Source organism: Typha latifolia, chromosome 4 (genome assembly GCF_019914945.1).
Source record: "Typha latifolia isolate L0001 chromosome 4, TyphaL0001v2, whole genome shotgun sequence".
NCBI classification, from domain to species: domain Eukaryota; kingdom Viridiplantae; phylum Streptophyta; class Magnoliopsida; order Poales; family Typhaceae; genus Typha; species Typha latifolia.
In genome coordinates, this window is record NC_133089.1 from 1,781,961 (window position 1) to 1,806,518 (window position 24,558).

General features: G+C 39.0%; 7 protein-coding genes across 10 annotated transcripts; 4 read left to right on the top strand and 3 right to left on the bottom strand.

Annotated features, from left to right (window-relative positions):
• Positions 1-253: 253 nt before the first annotated feature.
• Positions 254-5,276, bottom strand: LOC140785549 (protein S-acyltransferase 8). Its single transcript, XM_073133435.1, has 5 exons — positions 4,955-5,276; positions 3,484-3,669; positions 2,373-2,678; positions 1,672-1,905; positions 254-1,071 (listed from the first exon to the last, which is right to left on the bottom strand). Exons 1-5 carry the CDS (start codon positions 4,991-4,993, stop codon positions 622-624), a joined length of 1,215 nt encoding a protein of 404 aa, XP_072989536.1. The 5' UTR covers positions 4,994-5,276; the 3' UTR covers positions 254-621.
• A 1,027-nt stretch (positions 5,277-6,303) lies between these two features.
• LOC140785550 (peroxidase 12-like) lies at positions 6,304-7,735 on the bottom strand. The gene is made up of 3 exons (XM_073133436.1): positions 7,385-7,735; positions 7,115-7,300; positions 6,304-7,028 (listed from the first exon to the last, which is right to left on the bottom strand). Exons 1-3 carry the CDS (start codon positions 7,625-7,627, stop codon positions 6,429-6,431), a joined length of 1,029 nt encoding a protein of 342 aa, XP_072989537.1. The 5' UTR covers positions 7,628-7,735; the 3' UTR covers positions 6,304-6,428.
• Positions 7,736-9,423: 1,688 nt separating this feature from the next.
• On the bottom strand, positions 9,424-11,030 carry LOC140785551 (peroxidase 12-like). Its single transcript, XM_073133438.1, has 3 exons — positions 10,637-11,030; positions 10,342-10,527; positions 9,424-10,140 (listed from the first exon to the last, which is right to left on the bottom strand). Exons 1-3 carry the CDS (start codon positions 10,880-10,882, stop codon positions 9,562-9,564), a joined length of 1,011 nt encoding a protein of 336 aa, XP_072989539.1. The 5' UTR covers positions 10,883-11,030; the 3' UTR covers positions 9,424-9,561.
• Positions 11,031-13,948: 2,918 nt separating this feature from the next.
• On the top strand, positions 13,949-17,159 carry LOC140785552 (probable serine/threonine-protein kinase At1g01540). 2 transcript variants are annotated; one of them, XM_073133440.1, is made up of 7 exons: positions 13,949-14,748; positions 14,881-14,985; positions 15,073-15,195; positions 15,272-15,442; positions 15,545-15,674; positions 15,753-15,962; positions 16,593-17,159. In XM_073133440.1, exons 1-7 carry the CDS (start codon positions 14,153-14,155, stop codon positions 16,710-16,712), a joined length of 1,455 nt encoding a protein of 484 aa, XP_072989541.1. In that variant the 5' UTR covers positions 13,949-14,152; the 3' UTR covers positions 16,713-17,159. The 2 variants fall into 2 exon arrangements, with proteins under 2 accessions (XP_072989541.1, XP_072989540.1); XM_073133439.1 differs by having other exon boundaries at positions 15,272-15,674.
• A 653-nt stretch (positions 17,160-17,812) lies between these two features.
• Positions 17,813-19,360, top strand: LOC140785553 (uncharacterized). The gene is made up of 3 exons (XM_073133441.1): positions 17,813-18,412; positions 18,607-18,792; positions 18,925-19,360. The coding sequence occupies exons 1-3, from the start codon at positions 17,918-17,920 to the stop codon at positions 19,210-19,212; spliced, it is 969 nt and encodes a 322-aa protein (XP_072989542.1). The 5' UTR covers positions 17,813-17,917; the 3' UTR covers positions 19,213-19,360.
• A 277-nt stretch (positions 19,361-19,637) lies between these two features.
• Positions 19,638-22,078, top strand: LOC140785555 (ASI1-immunoprecipitated protein 1-like). 2 transcript variants are annotated; one of them, XM_073133444.1, is made up of 3 exons: positions 19,638-19,841; positions 20,621-21,121; positions 21,630-22,078. In XM_073133444.1, the coding sequence occupies exons 2-3, from the start codon at positions 20,666-20,668 to the stop codon at positions 21,783-21,785; spliced, it is 612 nt and encodes a 203-aa protein (XP_072989545.1). In that variant the 5' UTR covers positions 19,638-19,841; positions 20,621-20,665; the 3' UTR covers positions 21,786-22,078. The 2 variants fall into 2 exon arrangements, with proteins under 2 accessions (XP_072989545.1, XP_072989546.1); XM_073133445.1 differs by having other exon boundaries at positions 19,639-19,841; positions 20,641-21,121.
• A 238-nt stretch (positions 22,079-22,316) lies between these two features.
• On the top strand, positions 22,317-24,549 carry LOC140785554 (pathogenesis-related thaumatin-like protein 3.5). 2 transcript variants are annotated; one of them, XM_073133442.1, is made up of 4 exons: positions 22,317-22,467; positions 22,553-22,656; positions 23,406-24,072; positions 24,182-24,549. In XM_073133442.1, exons 2-4 carry the CDS (start codon positions 22,599-22,601, stop codon positions 24,306-24,308), a joined length of 852 nt encoding a protein of 283 aa, XP_072989543.1. In that variant the 5' UTR covers positions 22,317-22,467; positions 22,553-22,598; the 3' UTR covers positions 24,309-24,549. The 2 variants fall into 2 exon arrangements, with proteins under 2 accessions (XP_072989543.1, XP_072989544.1); XM_073133443.1 differs by lacking the exon at positions 22,317-22,467 and having other exon boundaries at positions 22,523-22,656.
• The last annotated feature ends 9 nt before the right edge of the window (positions 24,550-24,558 follow it).

Sequence of the window (24,558 nt, forward strand, 5' to 3'; positions counted from 1 at the left end):
ATTCAAAGTATTGTGATCATTTTGTATCTATAATTATCTTAACTCAGTTATATGGTAACTAACCATTAAAAAAATTAATGATAAGATGTTTTTAGGCATTCTAAGCTAAATGTAAGGATTTAAAAATCCATATGATAGGATGTAAACAAATAATAAAAACAAAAGTTACAGTGTTTTTAATAGATTATCCTAAAACTAGTAGAAAAAAGGGGGAAAGTACGTGAGATCCTACAATTCATTTACTCATGTGGTGTTGCAGCCAAGGAACAGAGATTTGTAGATTCGACATTCTAAATACCCTGCAGTAGTTCTTTACAGAAAGAAGCATGCCAGGAAAAAAAAAACATAAAAGAGAACCAATTGACCGAGATATAACACAGAGCAAGACAAGCGTAAGCCAAAGAATGGCTTCCCAATCCCTTCACTTCTTCCACTGAAATTAACAAAGATACTTACATGCAGTACCAGGAGAATAAATGGAGCTTGAAAACCCAATTGATAGCGCGAGTCCAACAGGCAGTTCTTTTCCCTTGAGATTTTCCTCCTTCCCTCGTTAAGGACGCAAGTTGCTGGTATACTCCAGGGTTTCAACTGCACAAAGTGCATGGTTGGGTAATGAGCTTACTTTTGTGATGGCATACCAGCTTCAGTGAAAGAAGAGCTTGTAGCGAGGGCCTCCTGTGAGATATCCCAACTCCCAGTTCTCCTACCATCTGATCCCACCACAAGCTCAGACTCTGTGAGCATGTTGTGCATCCCATTACTGCCTCTGCCACCCATCTCCTCGTCAACCTCTTCATACGTGCGACGTTGTGAGATTTTCAAGAGATCACCACCAAGCTCGAGATCATCTTCAACCTTTGCTCGTGGGCCATGGGGTAGTTCGTCTTCTAACTCTCCGGCGCGGATGACTGGAGGTGGTCTTGCCACTTCCTCTTGTACAAATGCTCGAAAATTGTTTCTAGAAGGTGTTGTCTTCGTGCAGAAGACTTCCGAGAAGTTATCCAGACATCCACGGTCATAGACATTGGGCCTGTTGTTAGCTCGGTGCCGGAGGTTCTCATATGTAGTCTAAAAGATAACAGAAATTACTTAGTATAAAAATGAATTAATAACACTGCTGGTGCAGAATGGTAAAAGCAAGTCCTCATGTTAGTAGGGCTGTGATGCGTAATGATCTACTATATCTTTATGCTTTACATTTTACAAGACTAGAAAGATATCACCAATTAAACATGAGTTTGTCACTGTTAAAAGGGAAATTATCATGTAAAAGACACAATTATAACAATGGGGGTTGTAATCAGAAGGACGAGCAGTAAAACAAGACCACCAATTAATCATTATAGTTGAACAGCTAAAGAGCAATGAGCCTAGTGAACAGAGAGTAGTACACCTTGGTTCTCTATTTGCACATATAAGTATCACATGACTAAAAATGTTAAAGAAGGCAAATAACTTGAGGACAAATATTTGTAATTTGAGAATTGAGACAAGTACACACTCATATGCACATACAGACACCATCATTGAAAGATGAGGGATGCTGAAGAAAATCTCAAGGATAAGTATATTTGTCCATAGAAAAGCATAAATCAAGCAGGAAGAAAACAATAGTAGTTTTCTTAAAAAATAAATTAATGGTCTTCATTGACTGTAGAAAATTTTCACCTGGTTAGTGACAACAAGATACAAATGAAATCCAGTGAGACCGCCAACAAACCAGAGAGATATGAAACAATATATCATTAGCACCACGGATGCCGGAGACTCCTTCATTGCCTTCCACACTGTAGGATGGTCCCTATCCATGAGAAATTTGATGTACAATGCGCACATCGCAAATACATAGATGCAAAGAAGAGCCGATGAAGAAACGAAATAAAAAAAGTAGCGATAATTGCGCTGCAAAAGAAAAACCCAAAGGTCAGTCGATCGATTTAAAAAAAAAAAAATAATGTATCCAATTTAGTGGGAGGGACAACCAGTGCAAAATGCGAGAAGAATGCTAGTCCATAGAGTTAATCTAAGTGATAATAAAGAAGTCTATTTATAGAAGTCAACTGGTACCAAGCTAGCCCTATCACGAGGTCATCCTCCCTTTCTTGCATAAATTTCAGTCCAAAATGTAGTATATTACTATATTTGGTAACATAATCTATTGCCATCCAACAAATTGTGAAATATATAAGAAAACTGGAGTATATACAAATATAACAGCCAAAGATTTACTGACCAGTTATTCCACACAGTTATAACCTATCGATTCAGTGACAATATCTATTTGTTCTGGTGACCAGATCATCTATTTTCCATGTCATGGGAAGAATAGATCATGGAACAATTTGACAATAACAAGCAAAGAAAAGCACCTGTCCAATGCATTGCCCAACCCAAGGGCAGTGATGATCAAAGCGCTCCACACAATTGTTGCATATGGAGCAGTGCGAACAACGAGGAGGCCGGAAAATCATGCAAGTATCACAATATTTCACTTTCACAGGCATTCCATTAACAATTACTTCTTTAATGTGGGAAATCTGTAAATTGGGCATATCCCTCTCAACAGACTCTGAAGATACCGTAGAGTCATAAGTGAATTCTTCCTCCGGTGGATGTGAAGCACGTGGCATGACACCTGGATCTCGAGCTGAAGTAATAAAGAGTAGTAACAGTACCTAGAAATCAGACATTGACAAGAAAAGGCAATCTATGATTTTGGTGTGGGCAAATAAAAATTTGGAACCAAATAATACAGATGGATCTAGGGATAAAATCACCATAATTACATCACCAATCTCACTATATTTGAGTACAGTGACTACTACATTATCCAAAAAAAATATTGATCCAGATAGTAAAGAAAATTGTAAAGCACCAATAACCAAAGGTACTGAAATACAATCAGACAAATGAATACATGTCTGATGTATGGGTTCAGTAGGAATTCAACACAAAGGTACCTCCTACCTCTCAATTAGCATTCAAAATGCCACAGATAATGTTATAAAGCACAAATTGGCAAAGGATGTGTGCCAATAAGAAGACCATTTAATTGCTGGAAGGATAGCAATTCGATGCCTCGCAAAAGGTGCATGTCATATGTCACTTGACCCACTTCTATCCCTGATTTCCTAAGATCAATTTCCTGCTAATCTTAAGTCAGAAAGTGTTGGAAAAACAAAAGCCAAGATAACTATAAAGCAATATCCATCCAATTCTTTTTTTCTGGAACTGCGATGGGTTTACTCACAACGAGGGAAAAAGAGAAAAAGAAAAGAAACAACAAATCCTCTAATCATACTCGTACAACACAGTGTTCTATAGCTTCAACAGTTGTAATTCAATAACTAATTAATTTCATTAACAAAAGTATATTTCTCCTTGGTATACTAAATTAGACTCATAGTGCAAGAGAAAAAGAAAAACCTAAAAAAAGCTTCTCAAATTTTTATATGTTGAAAATAGGCAAAGAGTACCAACATGAATCGTGAAAGCTATTGCAACCACCAGAACTGCACATCCTGCATTGTATGCAGGAAACCGGTGTAGGAGATTTCTTGCCACAAATACACAGAAGATCACAACTGGAATAACAATGAGAGAAACGGTAACAAAGAGTGACTTAGCATCAGGTCCAAATATCAACCTGCCACCGCAGATGAATATCTGCACAAGAGAACCCCGTTAGCCAAAGATGCTTTCTTAGTTTGATAAATAAAGTTACAAAGTGCTTTTGAAAAACAAAATGAGTTTTAAGAAAGATGAACTCATTAGAACAAATCGAGTCAGCAATTGGAAGGAAGGATCAAATGTACTTGACATTTGACTAAATTAACCCTCATATCAAAGAGGCTAATTTCTTACTAATGAAAACCGTTAAAAGGATGCATTCTTGACAACTATACTAGCAAACATGTTTTAGTATGTCCGCAAGGAAGCATACAAGCTTTTGACCCTGTCACCTATTCCGGTAATTAATTAGGGCTCATACCTATTTGAGTAAGTACCTTGTAGGGGAGGCTTAATTTGGTCAAAAACTCAAATATCCAATAGAAACTAAGTTGAGATTCGAGAAGGTTTTCTCAATGAAATTGTCTTCATGACATAGGCTCAACAATAATAATAATGTCTGAGTTGCACAATTATTGTGTACCAAATTATGCCAACTTAGAGACTCAATTTATAGGCATATAAATTGTACAGACATGAACATATAAATACATACATGATCAGAGTAGCCAAAAACCACAATATCCAGGATCAGCTAAGAAAGACAATTCTAGGAGAAAAGATTATGTGTGAATCTCTGAAATGTTGCATAGGAGAACTCTGAGACCTGTTTTAGGCTTCCATATACTTATATGCCGATATGAATGTATAGCGATAAGAACAGATGATAATGAAACATAAGTATTAGAAATTGTAACTAGTAGTAAGATGTAAATGTAAGTCTTTGGTATAGCTTGAGAAGATGTCACTAAATGAGTGTGCTAACGGGTTCGATATAAGTTAAGAGGAGCTGAATATAGCAAGTGAAAAATATACAATTGAGCCCTAAAAAGGCTATAATATATAAGAAAATTACCATAACAATCATAAAGAGGACAAGAAGCAATGAACTAATTGAGGGCTGGGAAAAAAAACACCCGAAAGTGGGAATCCAATCTATCTTACAGGTTAAAGTGTCGCAATACAAATATCAACCAACATGTCGTCAACTGCTCCAATCCTCGTTGAGGAAAAAAAAAAACCCCCGTCGCATCCCACCGACGACCCAAAATTTCCCCCAAACCCCAAAATCCTAAAGCCCTCTACCCTTTACCACGATCCGCACATACCCACTTGCCAAAATCCAACCAAAACAGCGAAATAGTCCCAATCCAACCACACGGCACAGCTAGAAGAAATCAAGAAAGGAGGAAAAAGGGAGAAGAAGGCTCCAAAATCTTACATTGTTTCCTTTCCAAACTTGATAGATCCGCTTCGCCATTGGAATACACAAATCGCTACAACAAATCGAAGACTCGGGATTCCTCCATCTCACCTCCCCCGCTTAAAATCGGCAAGAAAAGAACCCGAATAGAGATCTCTATCTCCTTCTGGCCTCCAGATTCCGACCGAACGCTGCTCGAGAGCTCAAGAGTGAGCTACAAAATTAGGGCCTGTTAAGAAAAAAATAACTTTTAGAAAAACGGAATAGAAGGAAATCTCCCTCCCTCTCCTCTCCTCTCCTACACATTCCACTGCGGCGCGTGTATTAATTACTCTACGATAAAATATACGTGCAGTAATAACGTAATTAAACTATTATGGTGGGAGGTAATAAGACTACATTACCCTTCCCTAAATTTAGCACTTAGGCCCTTGCTTTTGGATATATTTTCGAATGTGCGAGGGTATTATTGTGAAGAGACAAACCTACCTTGTAAATTAATTTAATTATAACTTCTTATTCGAGTGCGCTTATTGGCGGAGCGAACTTATCATTTATCAATCACTTCCCGTAATAACATTTAGTCAACGAAGTTGACTATAATCTTTAACATTCAAAATGTAATAGTTGACTACAAATTCCATTGTTTGAGCACATCTTTATAATACTCCAATTCTTTTCTTTTTTACTCGTCTAATACCAGGCACCACTTTGATGACATCAAACATGTGTATAGATATAGTTGTCTAAAATATCTCATCTTTTTCCTTAAAAAAATTTCATATTCACATCTAATTTTTTTCTCGATTTAACCAACTAATTATAACAAAAGAGAAAAGGTGCAACATGACAAGGAAATTCACAGCCAAGTGGTAGAATATTGATGTAAAGATATTTAATTAATTAACACGAGTAAGGAATGATGGCCGAATATTCGAACGAGGAAAGTGGGAAAAGTAAGTTGGACTTAGTCTATTTAGGTGCCAGTGCCAGTGCCACGTGCCGATCGAAGTAGAAATATGCATGAAAGTGGCAGCTGCATCTAGAAAATAACTAGTTTCCAATACCAATGGCATTGCATTTAATTAAGCCGTAATAATATAAAACAACTACTAACAACTTGGATCGAGTCTTACGATATGATAGTACTACTAATTGGCCCATTATTTTATGGGCACGTGAAGTAGGCCAAATCGAAGGCCCACAAGAGCTCCAATTGAGAAGAGAGAACTACTAATTAATTAATTATTAGTTCATGATCCTCTCGAGTTAATCATATTTCATGTACCAAATTCTTCTTTTTTATTATTCAAGCTAGCTAAATGTTATTTAGTGCGTTCATACGTAACACGAAACAAACACATGGATACGATACAAAGAGATCGAACTCGATTTGAGAACTAATTAAACACCGACGAGTACCTAAAAAAGCAAAGCGCCGACGAGATCCAAACAGTGGAACTGACTACGTGTACGTGTTACTATCCATGAATCACTCAGTAGCCAATAGATCATCCAGTAAATCCAACCTAGCCGAGTTAGGCTTCGCGCAATTCTTCCGGATCTCACCCTGCGAACCTGTGAGCACACCCAACTGGCTCAACTTGACCATCGCATCGGCAAACTTGGTGAAGAACTGCTGTTGATCGGCGGCGAACCTCTGCACGATCGGCTTCGTGCGACTGTCACCGAACAGGCCCTGGTCCGACGTGAACACTCCTCGCCGGTTTACGAGGTTGACGTAGTACTTGTTGTCGAAAATATTGGGCGTTTGGATGTCTAACACCTGGGTGTTAGGAGAACCGCTTGTCGGGCATGTCTTTTGGAGCTGCTTTGCGAAGGTGGGGTCCATGGTCGGGTCCACCGTCGGGAAGAGCCGGTTGGTGAACGTGTTGCAGTGGCCGACGCCGACCGTGTGCGCGCCGGAGAGAGCGACGAGGTCTTCCGGGCCGAGCTTGTTGGCTTTGAAGGCGTCGAGGAGGTCCGTGACGGTGGAAAGAGGAGACGGGAGGTTGGCGTTGACGGTGTTCACGGAAGCCGGCTTCAGACTGTCCCGCCGGCCGAGCGGGATGTTGATCTGAGGTCCGCCGGACTAAACCAACAACAACAACAAAGATTAGTATACTTTTCAAAGTGAATAAGATAAGATAACATATATAGGAGTAGAGCTAGGCTGACCAAGAGCACTGCATCACGAGTGGCAAGAACAGTGATATCGGCACAAGAGACCACCCGACCACACTTGGACTCGATCAGATTCCGGAGGTCGTTGATGACGGCCAGCGCGTTCGGCCGCAACGTCTGGTTCGGCACCGCCGACTGCTCACTTGATGACCCAGTAAGCAACACTGAGGCATCACACCCCTATCCAATAACAAAAAACATATTTAGTATATACATCTATCAGAGCAGCAGAAGGTCCTGAGTTTAAATTTAAATAGCAGTCACCTGAACGAAGCAGTCATGGAAGAAGATGCGAAGAAGTCCGGCGACATTGCCGATGTCGCTGCGGAGGGCCGCGGTCATGTGTGATCGGACGATGGATTCAAGAGACGGGCAAGTTTTCTTGTAGAAGTCAAACGAAAGACCATTCGCTTCCGTTACGTTCATCTCTTGAGCTTCTGAGATGGATGGAAGGAAAGGAGTGGAGCATAGGAGGAGCAAGAGAGGTGTGAGAGCCATGGCTTGCATTGGTGTGAGATCCTACTGCCTCTGGGCTTCTACTTATAAGATGGGATCGAGTAGATAGAGATCACACTTAGTCTAACGCTAATATACTCACTTGCCTTTTTTTTATTTACGTGCTTAATGTTCACGAGGGTTTTATATATGAAAATATTGAAAGCGATTGTTAGCATAATCCTGGCCTGAAGAGTTGGAGTTGGAAGGATATGATTCGCAAAAATCAAACAAAAATAGACTCAAATAAGTCCTGCAATAATGCTACAATATTCTATATATAAGATTCGGATGTGTTCAAAATATGTATTATTTATTTATTTTTTCCTAAGACGCAACCCATGTATAAGTTGAAGTGATTCTGATCACATAATGCTGACACTACTGTTCATGCACTTATCCTAAACATGAGCACTTATTCTTTTTCCTTTTCCTTTGCAACTTGCACCTGCTTGAAAGTTTATAATACGTAAAGATAGGTACGAATTGGACTAATGTTCCTGTGGATTAGTCAAACTAAAAGAGCGAGTGCTTGCCACGTTCGGTCTACCAACTCTTTGATAAAGAAAGATTGCGAGCAAACCATGCATACTATTTAATTCTTTGGTCCCCATGAAGCACGTCTCCAGCTCACTTGATTATCTAAGCACTGTTTAACTTTATTACAATCTAAATCTCTTGCCAAGCATCACACAAAGATGCTGTTCTTATCCATATCCTAGTTTATGATCCTCCTCCATTAGTCTTCGTTTGAAGATTAAATACCACATGCGTGGCATTAGGGAGCTGTGCATTTGCCAAAGTACTCTACGTCAATTAAAGCTGCAAGCCGCCTTTGTCCTTTATGCAATTGCTAATATTATATATATATATATATATTTAAAATTAATTCGCACCAACTTTAATTTCTTTTTACTTCACTGACTGACTTTCCCTCGCTCCAATGAAATTTTAAATTTGTTTTCTCGCATTTCTTGATGCACGTTTCTTAAAGAATTAATCTAATTTTCCAATTGCGCATATATCCAAGCAGGTCTGCCTAGTTGATGGGAAAATAATGAATTAAATATATTTTACCTCCTTTTAATTTGGCATAAAATTAGTTTACTCACTTCTATTTTATTTTATACCACTTAACTACTCTTTACCTATAACTAATATAAAATTAATAATGCCGCTAACAAAATTTTTGAAATTAGAAAATTATCTCTATTATTTTTGTCAGGCAATAATACTGAGGGAGAAGATTTTTTCGTTAAATAATAATACTCCTCTCTTCTTCTTTTACACTTGATTAGATGTTGATTTCAATTCATTACTTAATTTACATATGATGATGGATGAATATTTTAGTTTATAGAAGTTAAGAAATAGTGGAAATATAACTAGTCAATTATCTTTTGATAGAAAATTTAACTGCTTTACAATAGTGGTAAATATAGCGTGTTTGAGGGATACAAAATGAAATAGGAGGGGTAACATGATATTATATCAAATCGAGTGTGTGTAATTAAGTCATTTTGGCATATCACCACATACACTTCATTATTATTGTGGCAAGCTTTCCTCTTTTCTAACATATATATTCATAGATTCTTCCTTTTCAGAATTTTTTTTGCATATATATATATATATATATATATATATATATATATATACACATACATACATAAAGCCACCTCAAGTTCGCTCATAAATAAAATTCTCATTAACTATGTTTTTATTGTTCTTTTTTTTCTCTGGGCAAATTAAGGTAGATATAAAAAAAGAAGAGCAAAGCTTTTAGAATTCCACAAACACTGATAGTGTATTTAGGAAGAAAAATTCAGTTTATTTTCTTGTTCAGTCTGTAGCCAAACAAGATCGCATCAAACTAAATTCCAACACAAACTTGAGCAACTCCATGCATATATATATGCATGAAATACTAGTAGCTACATGACTAATTAAGCAACAGCAACGCTATCCGAGTTAACCACCGCGCAATTCTTCCTGATCTCACCTGCAGTTCCCGTCAGCACTTCCAACTGGCTCATCTTCACCATCGCCTTAGCAAAGTGGTTGAAGAACACCGACTTCTTCGCGGCGAAGCTCGAGACCAACTTCTGCGTTCTGCCGTCGAAGAACAGCCCCTCGTCGGACGTGAAGAGCCCTTGCCGGTTGACGAGGTTGACGTAGTACTTGTTGTCGAAGAAATCCGGCGTTAGGACGTCCAACGGTACGGTGTTCGGGACGGAGGCGTTCGGGCACGTGGCGAAGAGTTGGTCGGCGAAGGCCGGGTCAATGGTCGGGTCGACATTAGGGGGAAGGCGGTTGGTGAAGCCGCTGCAGTGGCCTCGGCCGATGGTGTGGGCGCCGGAGAGGGCGACGAGGTCGGCCACGCTGAGGTTTTTGTTGCTGAACACGCTGATGAGGGTCGTCACGTTGGCACGCGGAGACGGGAGGTTTGGGCCGATGACGCTGGCGGAGGCGAAGGTCAGGCTATCTCGCCGTCCCAGTGGAACGTCGTAGTATGGACCTCCAGACTACATATCATTATTCCAAAACGAAAATTTTCAAATAACACCCTGTGTTTTACTAATTGTTCAAATACAACACTCGTAAAAACTCAATGATGGGAGTATAATCATAAGATGGTTAATATAGAGGGTGTTACTTGAAAGAGTTAAAATGGTAAATTTAATGAAGATAATTAAATAAATATATATATATATCTATAAATGTACCAGGTAAACAGCGTCTCGAGTTGCAAGAGTGGTGATATCGGCACAGGAGACCACTAGCCCACAAGCCGACTCAACCAAGTCCCGGAGATCATTGATCACCTGGAGCGCCTCCGGCCGCAATGTCCGGTTCGGCGGCGCCACCTGCTCGCTCGTCGTGCCGTTGAGAAGCACCGACGCATCACATCCCTTGAAGAAAGGAAAAAAAAATTAAGAAAAAGAAAAATCAATATAACCCTCATGAGTCGTGAACAAATCAACATGCACACAGATATGATTCTATATATATATACTGCACCTGAACAAAGCAGTCGTGGAAATGGATGCGAAGAAGTCCGGCGGCGATGCCGATATCGTTGTTGAGGACGTCGAGGAGGTTGGATCGGATGATGTCTTTGAGCTCGGGGCAGGTCTCGTCGTAGAAGTTCCACGAGAGGCCGTCAGCTAATGGCGGCCGGCTGACGCCGGCCTCCGAGAGAGAGGAGAAGAGAGCGAGGGAGGAGAGGAGAAGGAGAAGGAGAAAGAGATGTGTGATCAAGGCCATGGCTTCCACAAGATGGTATGCTAATGTGTCATATTCCAGGCCATAAGAGGCTTCTATTTATAAAAAATATCTAAACCCTCCTTATGTTAAATATGAAATATAAAAATTATATGTTCACATTTCAGAAGTTTTGAATTGTGGAAAGCTCGAAGAATGGATTAAGAAATTTACGAGGACAAATGGAACTGAGATCTTGGACAAAACTTACTTAAGCTAATCACATATTATTCCATACCTAACCTTGATTATTTAAGGTTGTTTCGTTACAAAATCCCACTTAATTGGCTTTGTTAATACTTAGGCACACACACACACACACACACATATATATCCAGCGAGTAATATTCTATGACTTAATTCTTTGTCAACAAATCACAAGATTTTTAGAAACCAAAGTTTGTCCAGGTGATACGGTTAGCCACCCAAATCCTTATCTTTAGATCTTGGTCTCAGTTTTACCAAACAAGTTGGATCACTGACATCGATCGTATCCAAGTAGAAGATTGGAACTTCCTTACAACTTGCTGCAATTAGTATGAAACTGGAGATCAACATCTATCTATGAGTAAGGACTAAGATATATATATATATATATTCAGTTAATGATCTTTGGAATCACACGCAAAGTATGCAGTTTCGAAGATGCTTGATTTGGTCAATGGCTCCTAGTTGCAGAGCATGTGATTATACTTAGTCTTTGACAACATGCTCATGCCGTCGCCGTGAAGAAATCGATCCATTTGTTAGTTTAATGGAGCTGTGCTTAGTTGGATCAATATTTAATTGTAATCACTGTTGTATTTAAATATAAATAATTTATTACTAATCTTTATTTAACTGGAAGTATGTGTTAGGATAACCCGAAGTACACTACACTTTCACTTAGATGATTAAAACAAATTTTCAAGTTCCAAGTAGCATTTAGATGACAAATTTCTCTGACCGGTTGAGATTCAATTCAAAAGTTAAATTAAATTATTTTTTGTTTGAGAATGTTTAGACTAAGCAGAAGCAATGAGTGAAAAAATACACTAAACTTTATTTACTAAAACTAAAATTTCTCGATCAAAAAAATTTAATTTAAATTTTGAATTAAGTCTCAACTACTTAACAAATATAAAGAGACTTACTTATTATCGAAAAGCAAAGAGGCGATATGTATAAAGATTTGATTTATATTAAATTAATTTTGTTGGATTCAGACTCAAATTAAAATTTTATTTAAAAAATAATTATAATGATTATATTTAGCCTATTTATTATCATATTATAGACTCGAACAGGATTTAGATTCCCCATGAGTATCAATATGCTATGAAAAATAAATATACAAATATTTTATTCCATAATAAAAAGTCACAACTTATCATTAAATTATGATAATTTAATAGTTAAAAATTAGATTACAATACCTTTTATCATCTCACTTTAAATGATAAAGCTTATAGATCAAGGATAATAATAAAACAAAGGGTTTTTTCATGTGACTTGAGATTATTCATATTATATAGAAATTAGAGTAAATCCACAAATTTTATTTATATAATTCAAGCACTAAATTATATATTCATTGTCTACGAACATTATAAGCTCCGATGGATATTCATTTCCAATCCAATCCGAATCTGAAATCGAGTCTGACCTAAATTTGTGGTGTTTAATTTGTAAGGAATAGAAAGGTTGTTTTTATTTGGAGGAGGTTGATGTTTGATATATATATATATATATATATATATATTCGTATCAATGGGCTGGATAAGACTTTGGACTATAATTCCAAGTTTGAAACAGGCCTAATGGGCTTGTTCTAAAATTTTGGTCCATGTTAAGATGGATCAAAAATTAAATTCAAAAGATAATTACACATAGACCCCTTAGCTATTCTTATTTCTATATATATTTTTTCATTTATTTTTTATAATATATTAATCCTTTGAACTATATCAAAATCTCATAAATTATCGATCATTTAATAAAATTTATAAACTACACCAGAGAATAAGATATATTAAATAGTTAAAAAGGTAAAAAAATTATGATAAAATAAATAAAAGAGTTTATGTAAGACAGACTCAAATTTAAGTGTAATTGGCCGTTAAAATTACTCTATTTTCTCTATATCCTATCCACTCATCCACCAATAGTATATATCCCCGGTTGCACAAATTTTATATATTCAGATACTTTCATTAGCCCGATGGTTAGATATAGACTGGACAAATGGTCAACCATTTTTAGATACAGAGGCACTTAAGTCTCACTAAAATTTTTAGTCAATATAGTATAGACTTCAAGTCATATGCGTTGTTGAACACAATTGCTTCGAATTAAATGTCGCCGAGATCTGCTCTAAAATATTGCACAATCGAGCTGTTCCTCTAAGTCAACTGTATCAACCGCACTATTGAGTCGTTAAGCTAAGCCACCAAACCACTAAATAATTTTTTTATAATATTATTCGGTGTTGGAGTCGTACCCATGACCTTTTCTACTAAAGTCGGTTGGTTGTGGGTGGATCATTGATTGCACGGGAAATTCGTCACCGGTTTCTTATGGTGCCATCTAGATTCTGAATCCAAGAGGCATTAGATTAAAGACTCGAGTCTGCGACCGGGAGTTGGTCACCCACCAAGTGGAGCATTAAAGAAAAGTAAGCTAAAGATATCCGTAGGGATTTGAGTTGGGGACTCCTTGGATCCGAGCAGATCCAATTACCCAACAGTGGTAGGCTAGTCTTTCTACCTGGAAGGCTTCTTCCAATCATTCAGTCGCCATCTTGCCAGCTGCATTGTTGTCCTCCTTTCTCTTCCCCTGTCTCGTCTTCTCTCTTTCCTTATCATGACTCCACACTTCTAAGTGGAGAGGATACTCGGCAGCTGTCGAAGAAGATTGCAGCTTGAGACAATCGACTCCCAAATCGGTTTGGCAGCCAATCAAGAGGTGGCAAGTAGCACAATGCATGAATATTCCAGCAATCTGTGACGCAGAAGATCCCCTGTTTAAGATTATATTCCCTTGCTTTCCAAAACCCACTTGTTATAGTCCACACACACACACACTCTCTCTCTCTCTCTCTCTCTCTCTCTACTCTTTTCTTCCATAAATTACTCACGACCACCATTATCTCTCCCTCCTTTTAAAGATCCAATTTTTTTTTCTTACACATTACTTGCACTCCCTTTCAAAGATCCCATTTTTATCGCATAGTTAACTATACTGTACTCTGTTTCTTTCAAAGTTTATACTAGTAAGAAGAAGAAGACAACAGCAATGTCGAGCTACAGCTCTCCTCTGCTCAACGACGAGCTCTCCAAGCGGACCGTAGTCTTCGGCCTCCGCATGTGGGTCATCGTCGGCATCTCAGTTGGCGCCGCCTTCGTCCTCCTCCTCTTCCTCCTCTCCCTCTGGCTCGCCTCCAAGCGCAACCCGACTCCTCCTATCCCCACACTTTCTAGAGAAATCCAAGAAATCCACATCGATCCAGCTCACTCCATGGATCCCAATCCGCTTCCCGAACCCGACCACCTTTCGTCGTTGACGGAGCGGCAGGCTCTGCTGCTGTCCAGGGAGGAGGAGAGTTCAATTTTGCAGCAAAGGATCCATATTGAGATAGGGAAGGACCATAGGATAACCTACCCGGAGCGCGGGGGGTCAGAGTGCCGGTCGTCGGCGGAGCAGGCACCGATCGCCGCTCCCGAGGTGTCCCACTTGGGCTGGGGGCATTGGTACACTCTTCGCGAGCTCGAGCTCGCGACGAACAATTTCGCGGATGAGAATGTGATTGGAGAAGGTGGGTATGGGATCGTCTACCACGGTGTTTTGGAGGATAGGACTCAGGTTGCTGTCAAGAATTTGCTCAATAACAGGTACCAATTTGCGAATTTTCTTGCTTGGTCTCATGGAAGGCGTTGCCTTTACTGTTCCATTAAACGAAGGAGATGGTCTTCCTCTATTAAAAAAAATGCTCATTTGATTGGAAGATATATTCTTGCTGCCAGGGGCCAAGCTGAGAGGGAATTCAAGGTTGAAGTCGAAACAATAGGCCGAGTTCGGCACAAGAATTTAGTGAGATTACTAGGCTATTGTGCAGAAGGTGCTCATAGGTACTTCTCAGAGACATGTCAAGCTACAAACCTCGACTGCAATGGTATCACTTAGTGTACTAATTCTTCTCCTGTCTTGCTTCTTAGGATACTTGTTTATGAGTATGTGGACAATGGGAACTTAGAGCAGTGGCTTCATGGTGATGTTGGATCTTGCAGTCCCCTCACCTGGGAGATTCGCATGAATGTTATTCTTGGAACAGCAAAAGGGTATTCTTTTAGTCTGGTTATCTATTTCCATAATGTGTGTTCCTAGACTGTTATTTGAGACTGGGAATTGGTGCAGGTTGATGTACTTACATGAGGGTCTTGAGCCTAAAGTAGTTCATCGTGACATTAAATCAAGCAACATATTGCTTGATGAGCAGTGGAATCCAAAGGTTTCAGATTTTGGTCTTGCCAAACTCTTAGGTTCAGATAGAAGCTATGTAACAACACGCGTGATGGGAACATTTGGGTCAGTTCAGACTCATGTTTTTTTTCCCCTCAAACTAATGCACATCTCTACTTCATCAGAAACAATTTTGTTCATGAAAGTTGCTCGCATGTGCTTTGATAGATATGTTGCTCCGGAGTATGCTAGCACTGGAATGTTGAATGAAAGGAGCGATGTCTACAGTTTTGGGATTCTTATCATGGAAATCATCTCTGGTCGAAACCCTGTCGACTATAGTAGACCTCCTGGAGAGGTTAGTGTTTCGATTTGCTAGTTCATATTAAGTTATACATAGAGCTGAACTACTTATACTAGTGGATGAACTTTTCAGGTTAATCTGATTGAGTGGCTTAAGACCATGGTCACCAGTCGGAATTTTGAAGGCGTTTTTGATCCAAAATTGCCTGAGAAACCTTCTTCAAGAGTATTAAAACGGGCTCTTTTAGTAGCTCTGCGATGCGTGGACCCTGATGCGCATAAGAGGCCAAAGATGGGGCATGTGATACACCTACTTGAAGTTGATGATTTCCCCTATCGAGATGTAAGTTAAGCCCATAACATTTGCTGGAATCCAGCTAATCACTTGCCTGCTTGCAGTAGTACTTCACTTAAAATCAATTCTTTTCAATCCATATGATCCTGAGTTGGAAGTGTTAGACCAATCTCTACACAGTATTATATCCTATACCACACGATGTTTGTCTGATGCTCTGTTGTATTAAAAAGTCACTCTTATCTGTTTCATTACTAGTATAAACTATATTGGTCTGCAAAATTATGTCTGTTGCTAAATTTTAAACTATAAACTCTACAGTGCTTCTTCTGCATAAGTTCTTAAACTACTATTAGCATTTGTATATAGAGCATCAGTAGTAGCATAACTGAGAATAGTTTCTAGTTTCCCTTAGATTGTATAGGGAAAGAAGGATCTATCATTAATTGTTATTCATAGAATCTAGGATTTTATGATAGATACTTATGAAAGTAACATGTCATCATACCTTACAACTTCCAATCTCTTGTCATTACAAACTTCTTTTGTCATTTTGGACTGTTGAGTGAGAGGTAATATGCCAATGAATCTAGAGGTTGTCTTATTTTTATCGCTACCTTGTTTTTATTTAAAAAGATATGTTGGCTGTGATATGAACTTAATATTTTTAAACATTAGGAACGTCGAGCTGGACGAACTTTTCGAGACAGCCTGTTGGAAAAGGCTGGATTGGTAGACAAGCCAGTGACTGAATCAGGTGCCAGTGGTGGATATGAGAGCAAACACCCAGGCAAATAGGCCTTCTAGGACAAACGACAATTAGCTTCTACTATGTCGAGAAGACGACGATGCTTGTGTCTTTAAACAGCTGCTTGATTAGAGTCCAAGTCCTTCTGAATACCTGATCAACACTCCCAGAAAGATCACTTGCTGATTCCCACATGGCTTCATCACCTGAGCTTGCTTGCTGGAACATCTCATTCGCGGCTATACATGAATTTTATTACAAAATTTTTGTAGAATCCTCCTAATAAGTCTATGTGCATTACACATTACTCACGCTTGACTCTACTACTCAAGTGAAAATTTTGCAGTGTGTAATGATGCTCTGTTTTCAAGTCCTCGAAAATAAGATTACCGTAAGTCATGAGATTAGAGATAGAGCAGTTTCTATACTCGAGAGATTGCTGTTGTAATAAAAGGTTGACTTAAATAATTCCAAGTTATTTTCATGTTAATACTTAATACCTTTTTCGCAGTTTGCCTCCCTGTATGATCTTTAATTGAATGCGTGCGAAAATTGTTGAACTTTACGATCTATTCGTATTTGATGATTAATAAATATAAATTCACCAACTTGGAGCAGGATCATATGATTTCCTCAACAGCAGAACATCCTGTACAGTGTCAAGAAAGAACTTTTGCTGGACATAGCATTTGCTAAGTGGGTCATTTGTCCAAAAATAACTTTAAAATTAGACTTACAAGGGGAGGTGGTTGTGGTGGAAGTAAAAGTCAAAATGTGTAGGTGGTTGTCCATTTGACCAAATTAAACAATAACCAAATTAGTCTTAAACCACTAAGTTTTTAACTTGATCTGGCTTCTTAGTCCATGAGCATGGCTTCTGCATTAATTTTTTTTTGTATCACATTCATAGCCAACTTGAATTGATTAACTTGGGAGTAGGAGAGACAGCTCCATATGAACTGTCAAACGAATAACTACACATGGTTGCCTTCTTGCTACTAACGTGACTAGCCATTAACAATTCCTCTCCATCCAAAAAGAAAGAGATAAAGTAACCTATCAAACAACAAAGCTATTCTATTAACATGCCACCTCCAACCACATCATGTTCTTAAGTTATAACTTTATAGAGTTTTACAGTCAGAAATAATGAGTTGATATTTTTTTTTTACGAGTTTGAAATGCAATTATTTGATTCATTTCTATAAAGGTAGTGAATGTGAGAAGGTGCAACGACTCATTAGGACAGGCAGAGATGCATGCCAAGACTGATTCGGAGGTGACCAGCCTAGCCCCGTCGTCGCCGACGCGGTCGCCGAGGCGGCCCGTCTATTTTGTGCAGAGCCCGTCTCGGGACTCTCACGACGGCGAGAAGACGGCGACGTCCTTCCACTCGACACCCGTCCTCAGCCCGGTGGCATCCCCGAGGCACTCACAGTCGTCGGTGGGGCACCATTCCCGAGACTCGTCCTCGACGCACTTCTCGGGATTGCTGAAGCCTGGCGGCGGCTCGAGGAAGATCTCTGGTAGTAACAGAGTAAAAGGGCCGCCGCCAAAAAGCGACAAGACATGGAAGGAGATTGATGTGATTGAGGAGGAAGGATTGATTGAGGGAGAGGATGAGCGAAGAGGAATGCCAAGGAAATGTTACTACTTGGCGTTCCTTCTTGGCTTTATAATTCTCTTCTCCTTCTTTGCTTTGATCCTTTGGGGTGCAAGCAGATCTCAGAAGCCTGAGCTCACAATGAAGGTGCTCTCATTTCTTAGATCTATTTCATTTATATTCTTCACCTTTTTCTTGCTTAAATTAATAAAGCTTCATTTATATTACCAGAAATTTAATATAACTCAATTAGAGCTGCTTGATCTAAATAGGTTAAATTATGTTTCTTATGTCTATGAATTGGGATTGAAACTGAAAACTAAAATTCTTCTTTTCCACAGAGCATCACATTTGAGAACTTTATCATCCAAGCCGGTACCGACGCATCGCTTGTGCCGACCGACATGGCAACTCTGAACTCGACCGTAAAATTCACCTTCCGCAACACCGGCACGTTCTTTGGCATCCATGTGGCGGCGACGCCATTTGATCTCACTTATGATCAGCTCACATTAGCCAGCGGGGATGTAAGCATCAAATCTTCTTACTTTTTTTAAGTGTGAATTTCATAAGCTTAAGTTAATAGAGAACAGTAATGCTATAAATTCTTTTGTATGGACAATGCAATGCACCGTTTGGCTTACAATGGTTAAATATAGATGAAGAAGTTCTATCAATCGAGGAAGAGCAAAAGAAATGTCAATGTGGTGGTGTTGGGCAACAAGGTGCCCTTATACGGTGGTGGGCCAATCCTAACCGCCTCGCCAGGGAAGCTGAAGGCGGCGCCGGTGCCGTTGAGCCTTCGCTTCACGGTGAGATCAAGAGCCTACGTGTTGGGTAGATTAGTCAAGCCCAAGTTCACAATTGGAGTCAATTGCTCAGTGTTGATGGACCAGAACAAGCTCGGCACTCCTGTCTCATTGTCCAAGTCTTGCCAATACTCTTGACAAGGAGAGGAGATACAGAAGGATTTGATCATGGGATCATGAGGCTTTGTTGGATGTGATCATAATTTTTTTTTTTTTGGACAGACATCACATGACTTGTAGTATTCTTTCTTTCTTTGTATTATTCTTTGGCTACTATGTGTTGAAATTGCACTTCTGTGAAGAAATTTATTCCTTTATAAAATAATAAATCAACACATTAAAAATATATATTTGTAAAAAGAAAAGAAAAGAAAAAGAAAAGAAAAGAGAGATAAGAAGATAGATTTATTATTGGCATGATAGCAATGATTAATTCCACCAAAATATTTACTTATATATCACGTTTATTTATATATATATATATATATATATATATATATATAATTTTCCTACTTAGTTTTAAAACTCGCATCCAATATAAGTGGGGGATTTATTGGGTAAGTAGAGGTCCACGCACCGAACTAGAGTTTGTACAGAGTGGGGGACTTTCTGGGGAAGTTTTTGAGGCGAAGACTTCTTAATTCCCGATTTGCCATTCGCCTCTCCTAAACCCTAGGCCTCTTCTTCGTCTATCCAACGCTTCTACACTCGAAATCTCTATTCCGCACGCTGAACACAAGAATCCCTAGAAGCCGAGCTTCTCAAAGGTACCATTTTCCCTCCCTGATCTTCTCGTTTTCAATTAGTTCCTCTTCTAGTTAAGTACTCTCTTCTATTTCGTACTCCATAGATTGGTATTCTAGATTAAGGAAACTAGGAAAAGATTTGATTTTTGGATCCGGATCGTTCTATAATTGTATTAATTTTAATAGCAATAGTTTGTCCGAGTAAAAATGACTTGTCGTGATGAGAGAATAGTGAACGAACTTTGCAGGTTCTTGTATAGCGTAGATATTTACGCCATTACTGTAGGGATTATGCTGTAGGATGATTTGAATGGTAGGTTTATATAAATCTAATAGAGCAAAGCAAGTTGCAGGTAGTCCTCCCTTCCCTTTCGTCTACTAGAGGAGAGCAAGCACAGACATTGCTAAACTATTTTCAGGATGTATGAAAGCTCTGTTGTATTTTAGTTATCTAGTCAATCGTCAGTTTAACAATAACATACGACGTCTCAGTGAAGCTATTCCGCGCTTCCTTCAATTCGTTTAGGGCGCCTGCCTTCGAATGAACGCTGGAGCCCCCCCAAGTAAATGCACTTCAGCTAATTATCTGCTCACTGATGCCGTTGTGTTTATTAAATCATATTTGACATCATGACTATCAAATTCTTTTTTTTTCCTTTTTTCCTTTTCTGTGTCTTTGCTTTTTGCATATTGAGATTGAATGGAACTGTTATCTTCTGTATTAATGAATTCTAACTTTGGTCAGTATGTTCACTGTTGTAAATGTTGACATTGCAAAAAATTTATGAACTTCATTTCAGCCACGTGTTCCTCTTTCCAGTTGTGGAGAAGAAGACAGCGAAAACATGTCAACAAATTTAGATCAGGCAAAGAAGGCATATGCTGAATTTGAGGAGAAGGTCAAGAGGACAGTATTGCTTGACAACCTTTCTCCTCAGGTTACAACCTCAGTTATTAAAACAGCTCTGGACCAATTTGGAGCTGTTGTCAGTGTGGAGTTTATTCCTAACTTTACAATTCCCTTCAATATACCGCAAACTGCATTGGTGGAAATGGAGAATCCAAAGCAGGCAACTTCTGTAATCAATATGATGAATGACTACCCTTTCATGATGTCTGGGATGCCAAGGCCTGTCAGAGCACGCCCCGCCAAGGCAGAGATGTTTGCTGACCGCCCTTCACCACCTGACAGGAAGATACAGATCCGTTGGGTTGAACCATCTGATCCCGATTTTGAGGTGGCAAAGGAGCTAAAGCAACTAGTCAAGAGACATCATGCAGAAACTTTGGCACTCATTAAGGTAACTTCATGTGTTCTGATTTTTCAGCTTACTGCTGTGCATGTGGTACGGGATGTCATTTCCTAAATGTCTATTAAATGCATTCCTCTCTATTCCTCATTGTGTTAAGGAATGATTTTGATTATGATGAACTAGGGAGAGGACCTGCTATACAAGAAGTATGAGAAGGACATGATACATATTTGAATCTATGACAAACAAATTTTGGCCTTAGCTTTGGAACATAAGGAAGGCAGATACATCTCTTGCTTAACCTTTTGTTAAGTCTATCAGCGCAAGCCTCGTGCCCCGCCATAGCCAACTTCATTCTGATAAGATTGGACTTGTCGATTGATTTTCTGATTCACTCTGACAGATGAATCAAATTAAATTACATGTAGTTGTCTAGCTGGACATCGTGGATAGAAATCCTACAAGTTGCCATTCTGGAGTCATTAAGATTATTGAGTCTGTCATTACTTTCTTTCTATATCTTTCTGAGGTTCTGTTCTTTGTTTGTCCATCACAGCAACAATTGGAAGAGGAAGAGAAGCTTGCGAAGCAGCAGCAGGAGATGCTTAGCGGCAACTATAGGAAGTATGAGATGATAGAGAATATCATGCAAGACGGAACTGTTGCTCGCTTGGCACGCCATTATGGTGTGAATTTTGCTGACGAGCAGTAGATTTGGACATGACATTTTTCCTGTGAACCTTTCGCTTACTTGGATTTAGCGTGCTTCATCTTTTAAGATAGTTTGTATTTTTTTTCATGTAACCAACATGACTAGAGAGCTTCTGTCAGGCTGTATCAAATTAAATTATTTACTTGGAAGAGGAATATGTAATATATGTTTCGGCAGTCTCATCATTCTACCCTGAAAGCTTGAAGCTATCTCAGCAAACAATTGTCTGATGTTTAAACCCTGGTACTTCAAACGCAAATTTCGCTTTTGGACATATATATTCTTTTAGATTACCTTCTCATGTCTTTACCTCTCTAATTTTTGGTATTTACATCTGCCATTTGAAAATGGGTCTATATGTATATATATTTGCATGAATATTCCTCAACATACATTTTAATATTCACAGTTGAAATCCAAACCCTTTAACCATGGAAAGGATAAAGTTATTCTTAATGAGAGGTACATATGCAACGAGAGGAAAAGGAATTCATTCCCATCTTAAATATTGCTCAACCATTAAGCCATGAAGAAAGAAATCTTTCTTAATGTACTGGCACAACTGTGTGAGTCCAATGACACAAATCAAGGAACCGAATGGAGCCGAGGAATACAAAAGAGAAGAGGGGAAGAGAAAGGAAAGGAATCTCTCATTCTCTTCCTTCCATTCTTTGCAAGCAAGGTAGCTCTTTCCTGACGCCTATTTCTCACGTATTCTTCCTCTCCCCCTTCCACACTACAGCTTAACATAACTTTATATATCTCAGTAGTTATAACTTCCGACCATAACGAGAGACAATAATAGGAGGAGAGATGGGCGGCACTCGAAGGGGAGCCCTCTTTATTGTTTCCCTCCTGTGCATCTTATCAGGTACTTCCATCTTTCTATTCTAAACTTATCTTCTACTCTTCAATCGTGTTACTTTTGAAGAAGAGCCACTTGCTACTTTCTAATATATTGAAATTTCTCTGCTGAGTCAATTCTTATGGGCCTCATTTGGTTGCAATATAAAAAAAATAGATTAGGGATAAATATATGATCTTATCATGTATTGAATAAAAATGATCAAAATAATCTTATTGACTTTTCTTTGTTTAAATTTAAACATATGTTTATAATTTAAATCTACAACTATTATATTGTATACTCATTATTATTTTTGAAATTTTTGCCCAAAGAATAATTTGATTGAATTCATCGTAGATAATTTACATAGTATATATACCATTACAAGTAGCATTACAGATGAACTCATATAATAAATATTTTCACAATATACATATCATAAAATATTACATAATATATTATAGTCTTATGGTATTACAATATTTAATATTAATTTAACTTTTCAAAAATTTTTAAATCTTGCAAGTTAATACCCATTTGACAACGAGATAAATTAGGATTTATCAGAACAAACAACCCTTTAAACCCTTTATCCAAGACAACAAAATAGGGTCGTGAGGAATAGAAAAATTGATACTAGATGTAGAACTATAAAGAATGGACGGATAGATTACTCCGAGAAGGCGTGAATAAAATTTTCAAGCAAAAAGAAAATAATAATATTAATTTGCATTATTGCTTAATAAAATAATTTCAATGGGTTTTTATGGCAGGGGCAAAACTGTCCGAAGGGGCAAGAATCTTCACCATAATAAACGACTGCAAGACTACCATATGGCCGGCGGTGACTCCCGGCGACAACTTCGACGGCGGCGGCTTCGTCCTCAAGACTGGCCAGTCCGTCGTCTTCACTGCCCCGGTCGGATGGTCTGGCCGGATCTGGGGCCGGACCGGCTGCGACTTCGACCAGAACGGGAACGGCTCGTGCCAGACCGGCTCCTGCGGCTCGACTCTAAAATGCGGCGGCTCTGGGAAGACCCCCGCCTCCCTCGCCGAGTTCACCCTCGCCTCCTTGGACTTCTACGACGTCAGCCTCGTCGACGGCTTCAACCTCCCGATTACGGTGACCCCCGTCACTGGCCAGGGGAAGAACTGCTCGGTGGCGGGCTGCGACAGCGACCTGAGGAACGACTGCCCGTCGGAGCTCGCCGTTAAGGTCGACGGCAAGACGGTCGGTTGTAGGAGCGCGTGCGACGTGTTCGACACCGACGAGTACTGCTGCAGAGGAGTGTTCGGGAACTCGGTCACGTGCAAGCCCACGTACTACTCGAAGAAGTTTAAGGCGGCCTGCCCCACGGCGTATAGCTACGCTTACGATGATCCCACGAGCATATTCACGTGCGCAGAGGGGGATTACGTCATCTCCTTCTGCTCCAGTAGGTAATTACTTAATTAATTAATTAATTAATTAATTAATTAATTTATAACCATTGCTTTGCTAGATCTATCTATTTAGATTTAGCTTAAATGGAGGATGGTTTGGATTCAGGAAGCAGTCAGTGTGCACGTATCACAACAACAAGCTAGTTTGCAGTGGGACAAGCAAATCGACATCAATCTCTGCATGGATTCTTTTGATGCTCTTGACCATCATCAGTTCGTGGATTTGGGTATGAGGAGTAGCATGATTGCTCGATCGTTAATTCTTTTTGGATGGAGGCCATGGGTGTGACAGTATATACTAGTCCTCTTGTCTTAAAATAGATGAACAAAATTGGTGATTAAATTCCTTGTAATTCTTCTATCGTTATCCTGGCAGGCATGATGTGCTGTAACAGATTGACAGATGTATATATAAGTTTGGTTATTTATTACTGTAACATATTGAATGTAATATAGCAATTGAATTCCGTTCAATTACGCATC

Bases quoted from the DNA above. Each gene is read 5' to 3' on its own strand.
- LOC140785550 (XM_073133436.1), bottom strand. From the start codon at position 7,627: ATGCAAGCCATGGCTCTCACACCTCTCTTGCTCCTCCTATGCTCCACT. The intron at 7,301-7,384 runs GTGACTGCTATT...GTTATTGGATAG, and splicing joins TCCATGACTGCTTCGTTCAG to GGGTGTGATGCCTCAGTGTT. The intron at 7,029-7,114 runs GTCAGCCTAGCT...TTGTTGGTTTAG, and splicing joins CTCGTGATGCAGTGCTCTTG to TCCGGCGGACCTCAGATCAA.
- LOC140785551 (XM_073133438.1), bottom strand. From the start codon at position 10,882: ATGGCCTTGATCACACATCTCTTTCTCCTTCTCCTTCTCCTCTCCTCC. The intron at 10,528-10,636 runs GTGCAGTATATA...CCTTTCTTCAAG, and splicing joins TCCACGACTGCTTTGTTCAG to GGATGTGATGCGTCGGTGCT. The intron at 10,141-10,341 runs GTACATTTATAG...AATGATATGTAG, and splicing joins CTCGAGACGCTGTTTACCTG to TCTGGAGGTCCATACTACGA.
- LOC140785555 (XM_073133444.1), top strand. From the start codon at position 20,666: ATGTCAACAAATTTAGATCAGGCAAAGAAGGCATATGCTGAATTTGAG. The intron at 21,122-21,629 runs GTAACTTCATGT...TGTCCATCACAG, and splicing joins AAACTTTGGCACTCATTAAG to CAACAATTGGAAGAGGAAGA.
- LOC140785552 (XM_073133439.1), top strand. From the start codon at position 14,153: ATGTCGAGCTACAGCTCTCCTCTGCTCAACGACGAGCTCTCCAAGCGG. The intron at 15,675-15,752 runs GTTAGTGTTTCG...TGAACTTTTCAG, and splicing joins ATAGTAGACCTCCTGGAGAG to GTTAATCTGATTGAGTGGCT. The intron at 15,963-16,592 runs GTAAGTTAAGCC...TTTAAACATTAG, and splicing joins ATGATTTCCCCTATCGAGAT to GAACGTCGAGCTGGACGAAC.
- LOC140785549 (XM_073133435.1), bottom strand. From the start codon at position 4,993: ATGGCGAAGCGGATCTATCAAGTTTGGAAAGGAAACAAT. The intron at 1,906-2,372 runs GTGCTTTTCTTT...TTTCTTTTGCAG, and splicing joins TTGGGCAATGCATTGGACAG to CGCAATTATCGCTACTTTTT. The intron at 1,072-1,671 runs GTGAAAATTTTC...GTTATCTTTTAG, and splicing joins ATCTTGTTGTCACTAACCAG to ACTACATATGAGAACCTCCG.
- LOC140785554 (XM_073133442.1), top strand. From the start codon at position 22,599: ATGGGCGGCACTCGAAGGGGAGCCCTCTTTATTGTTTCCCTCCTGTGC. The intron at 22,657-23,405 runs GTACTTCCATCT...TTTTTATGGCAG, and splicing joins CCTCCTGTGCATCTTATCAG to GGGCAAAACTGTCCGAAGGG. The intron at 24,073-24,181 runs GTAATTACTTAA...GTTTGGATTCAG, and splicing joins ATCTCCTTCTGCTCCAGTAG to GAAGCAGTCAGTGTGCACGT.
- LOC140785553 (XM_073133441.1), top strand. From the start codon at position 17,918: ATGCATGCCAAGACTGATTCGGAGGTGACCAGCCTAGCCCCGTCGTCG. The intron at 18,413-18,606 runs GTGCTCTCATTT...TCTTTTCCACAG, and splicing joins AGCCTGAGCTCACAATGAAG to AGCATCACATTTGAGAACTT. The intron at 18,793-18,924 runs GTAAGCATCAAA...GGTTAAATATAG, and splicing joins TCACATTAGCCAGCGGGGAT to ATGAAGAAGTTCTATCAATC.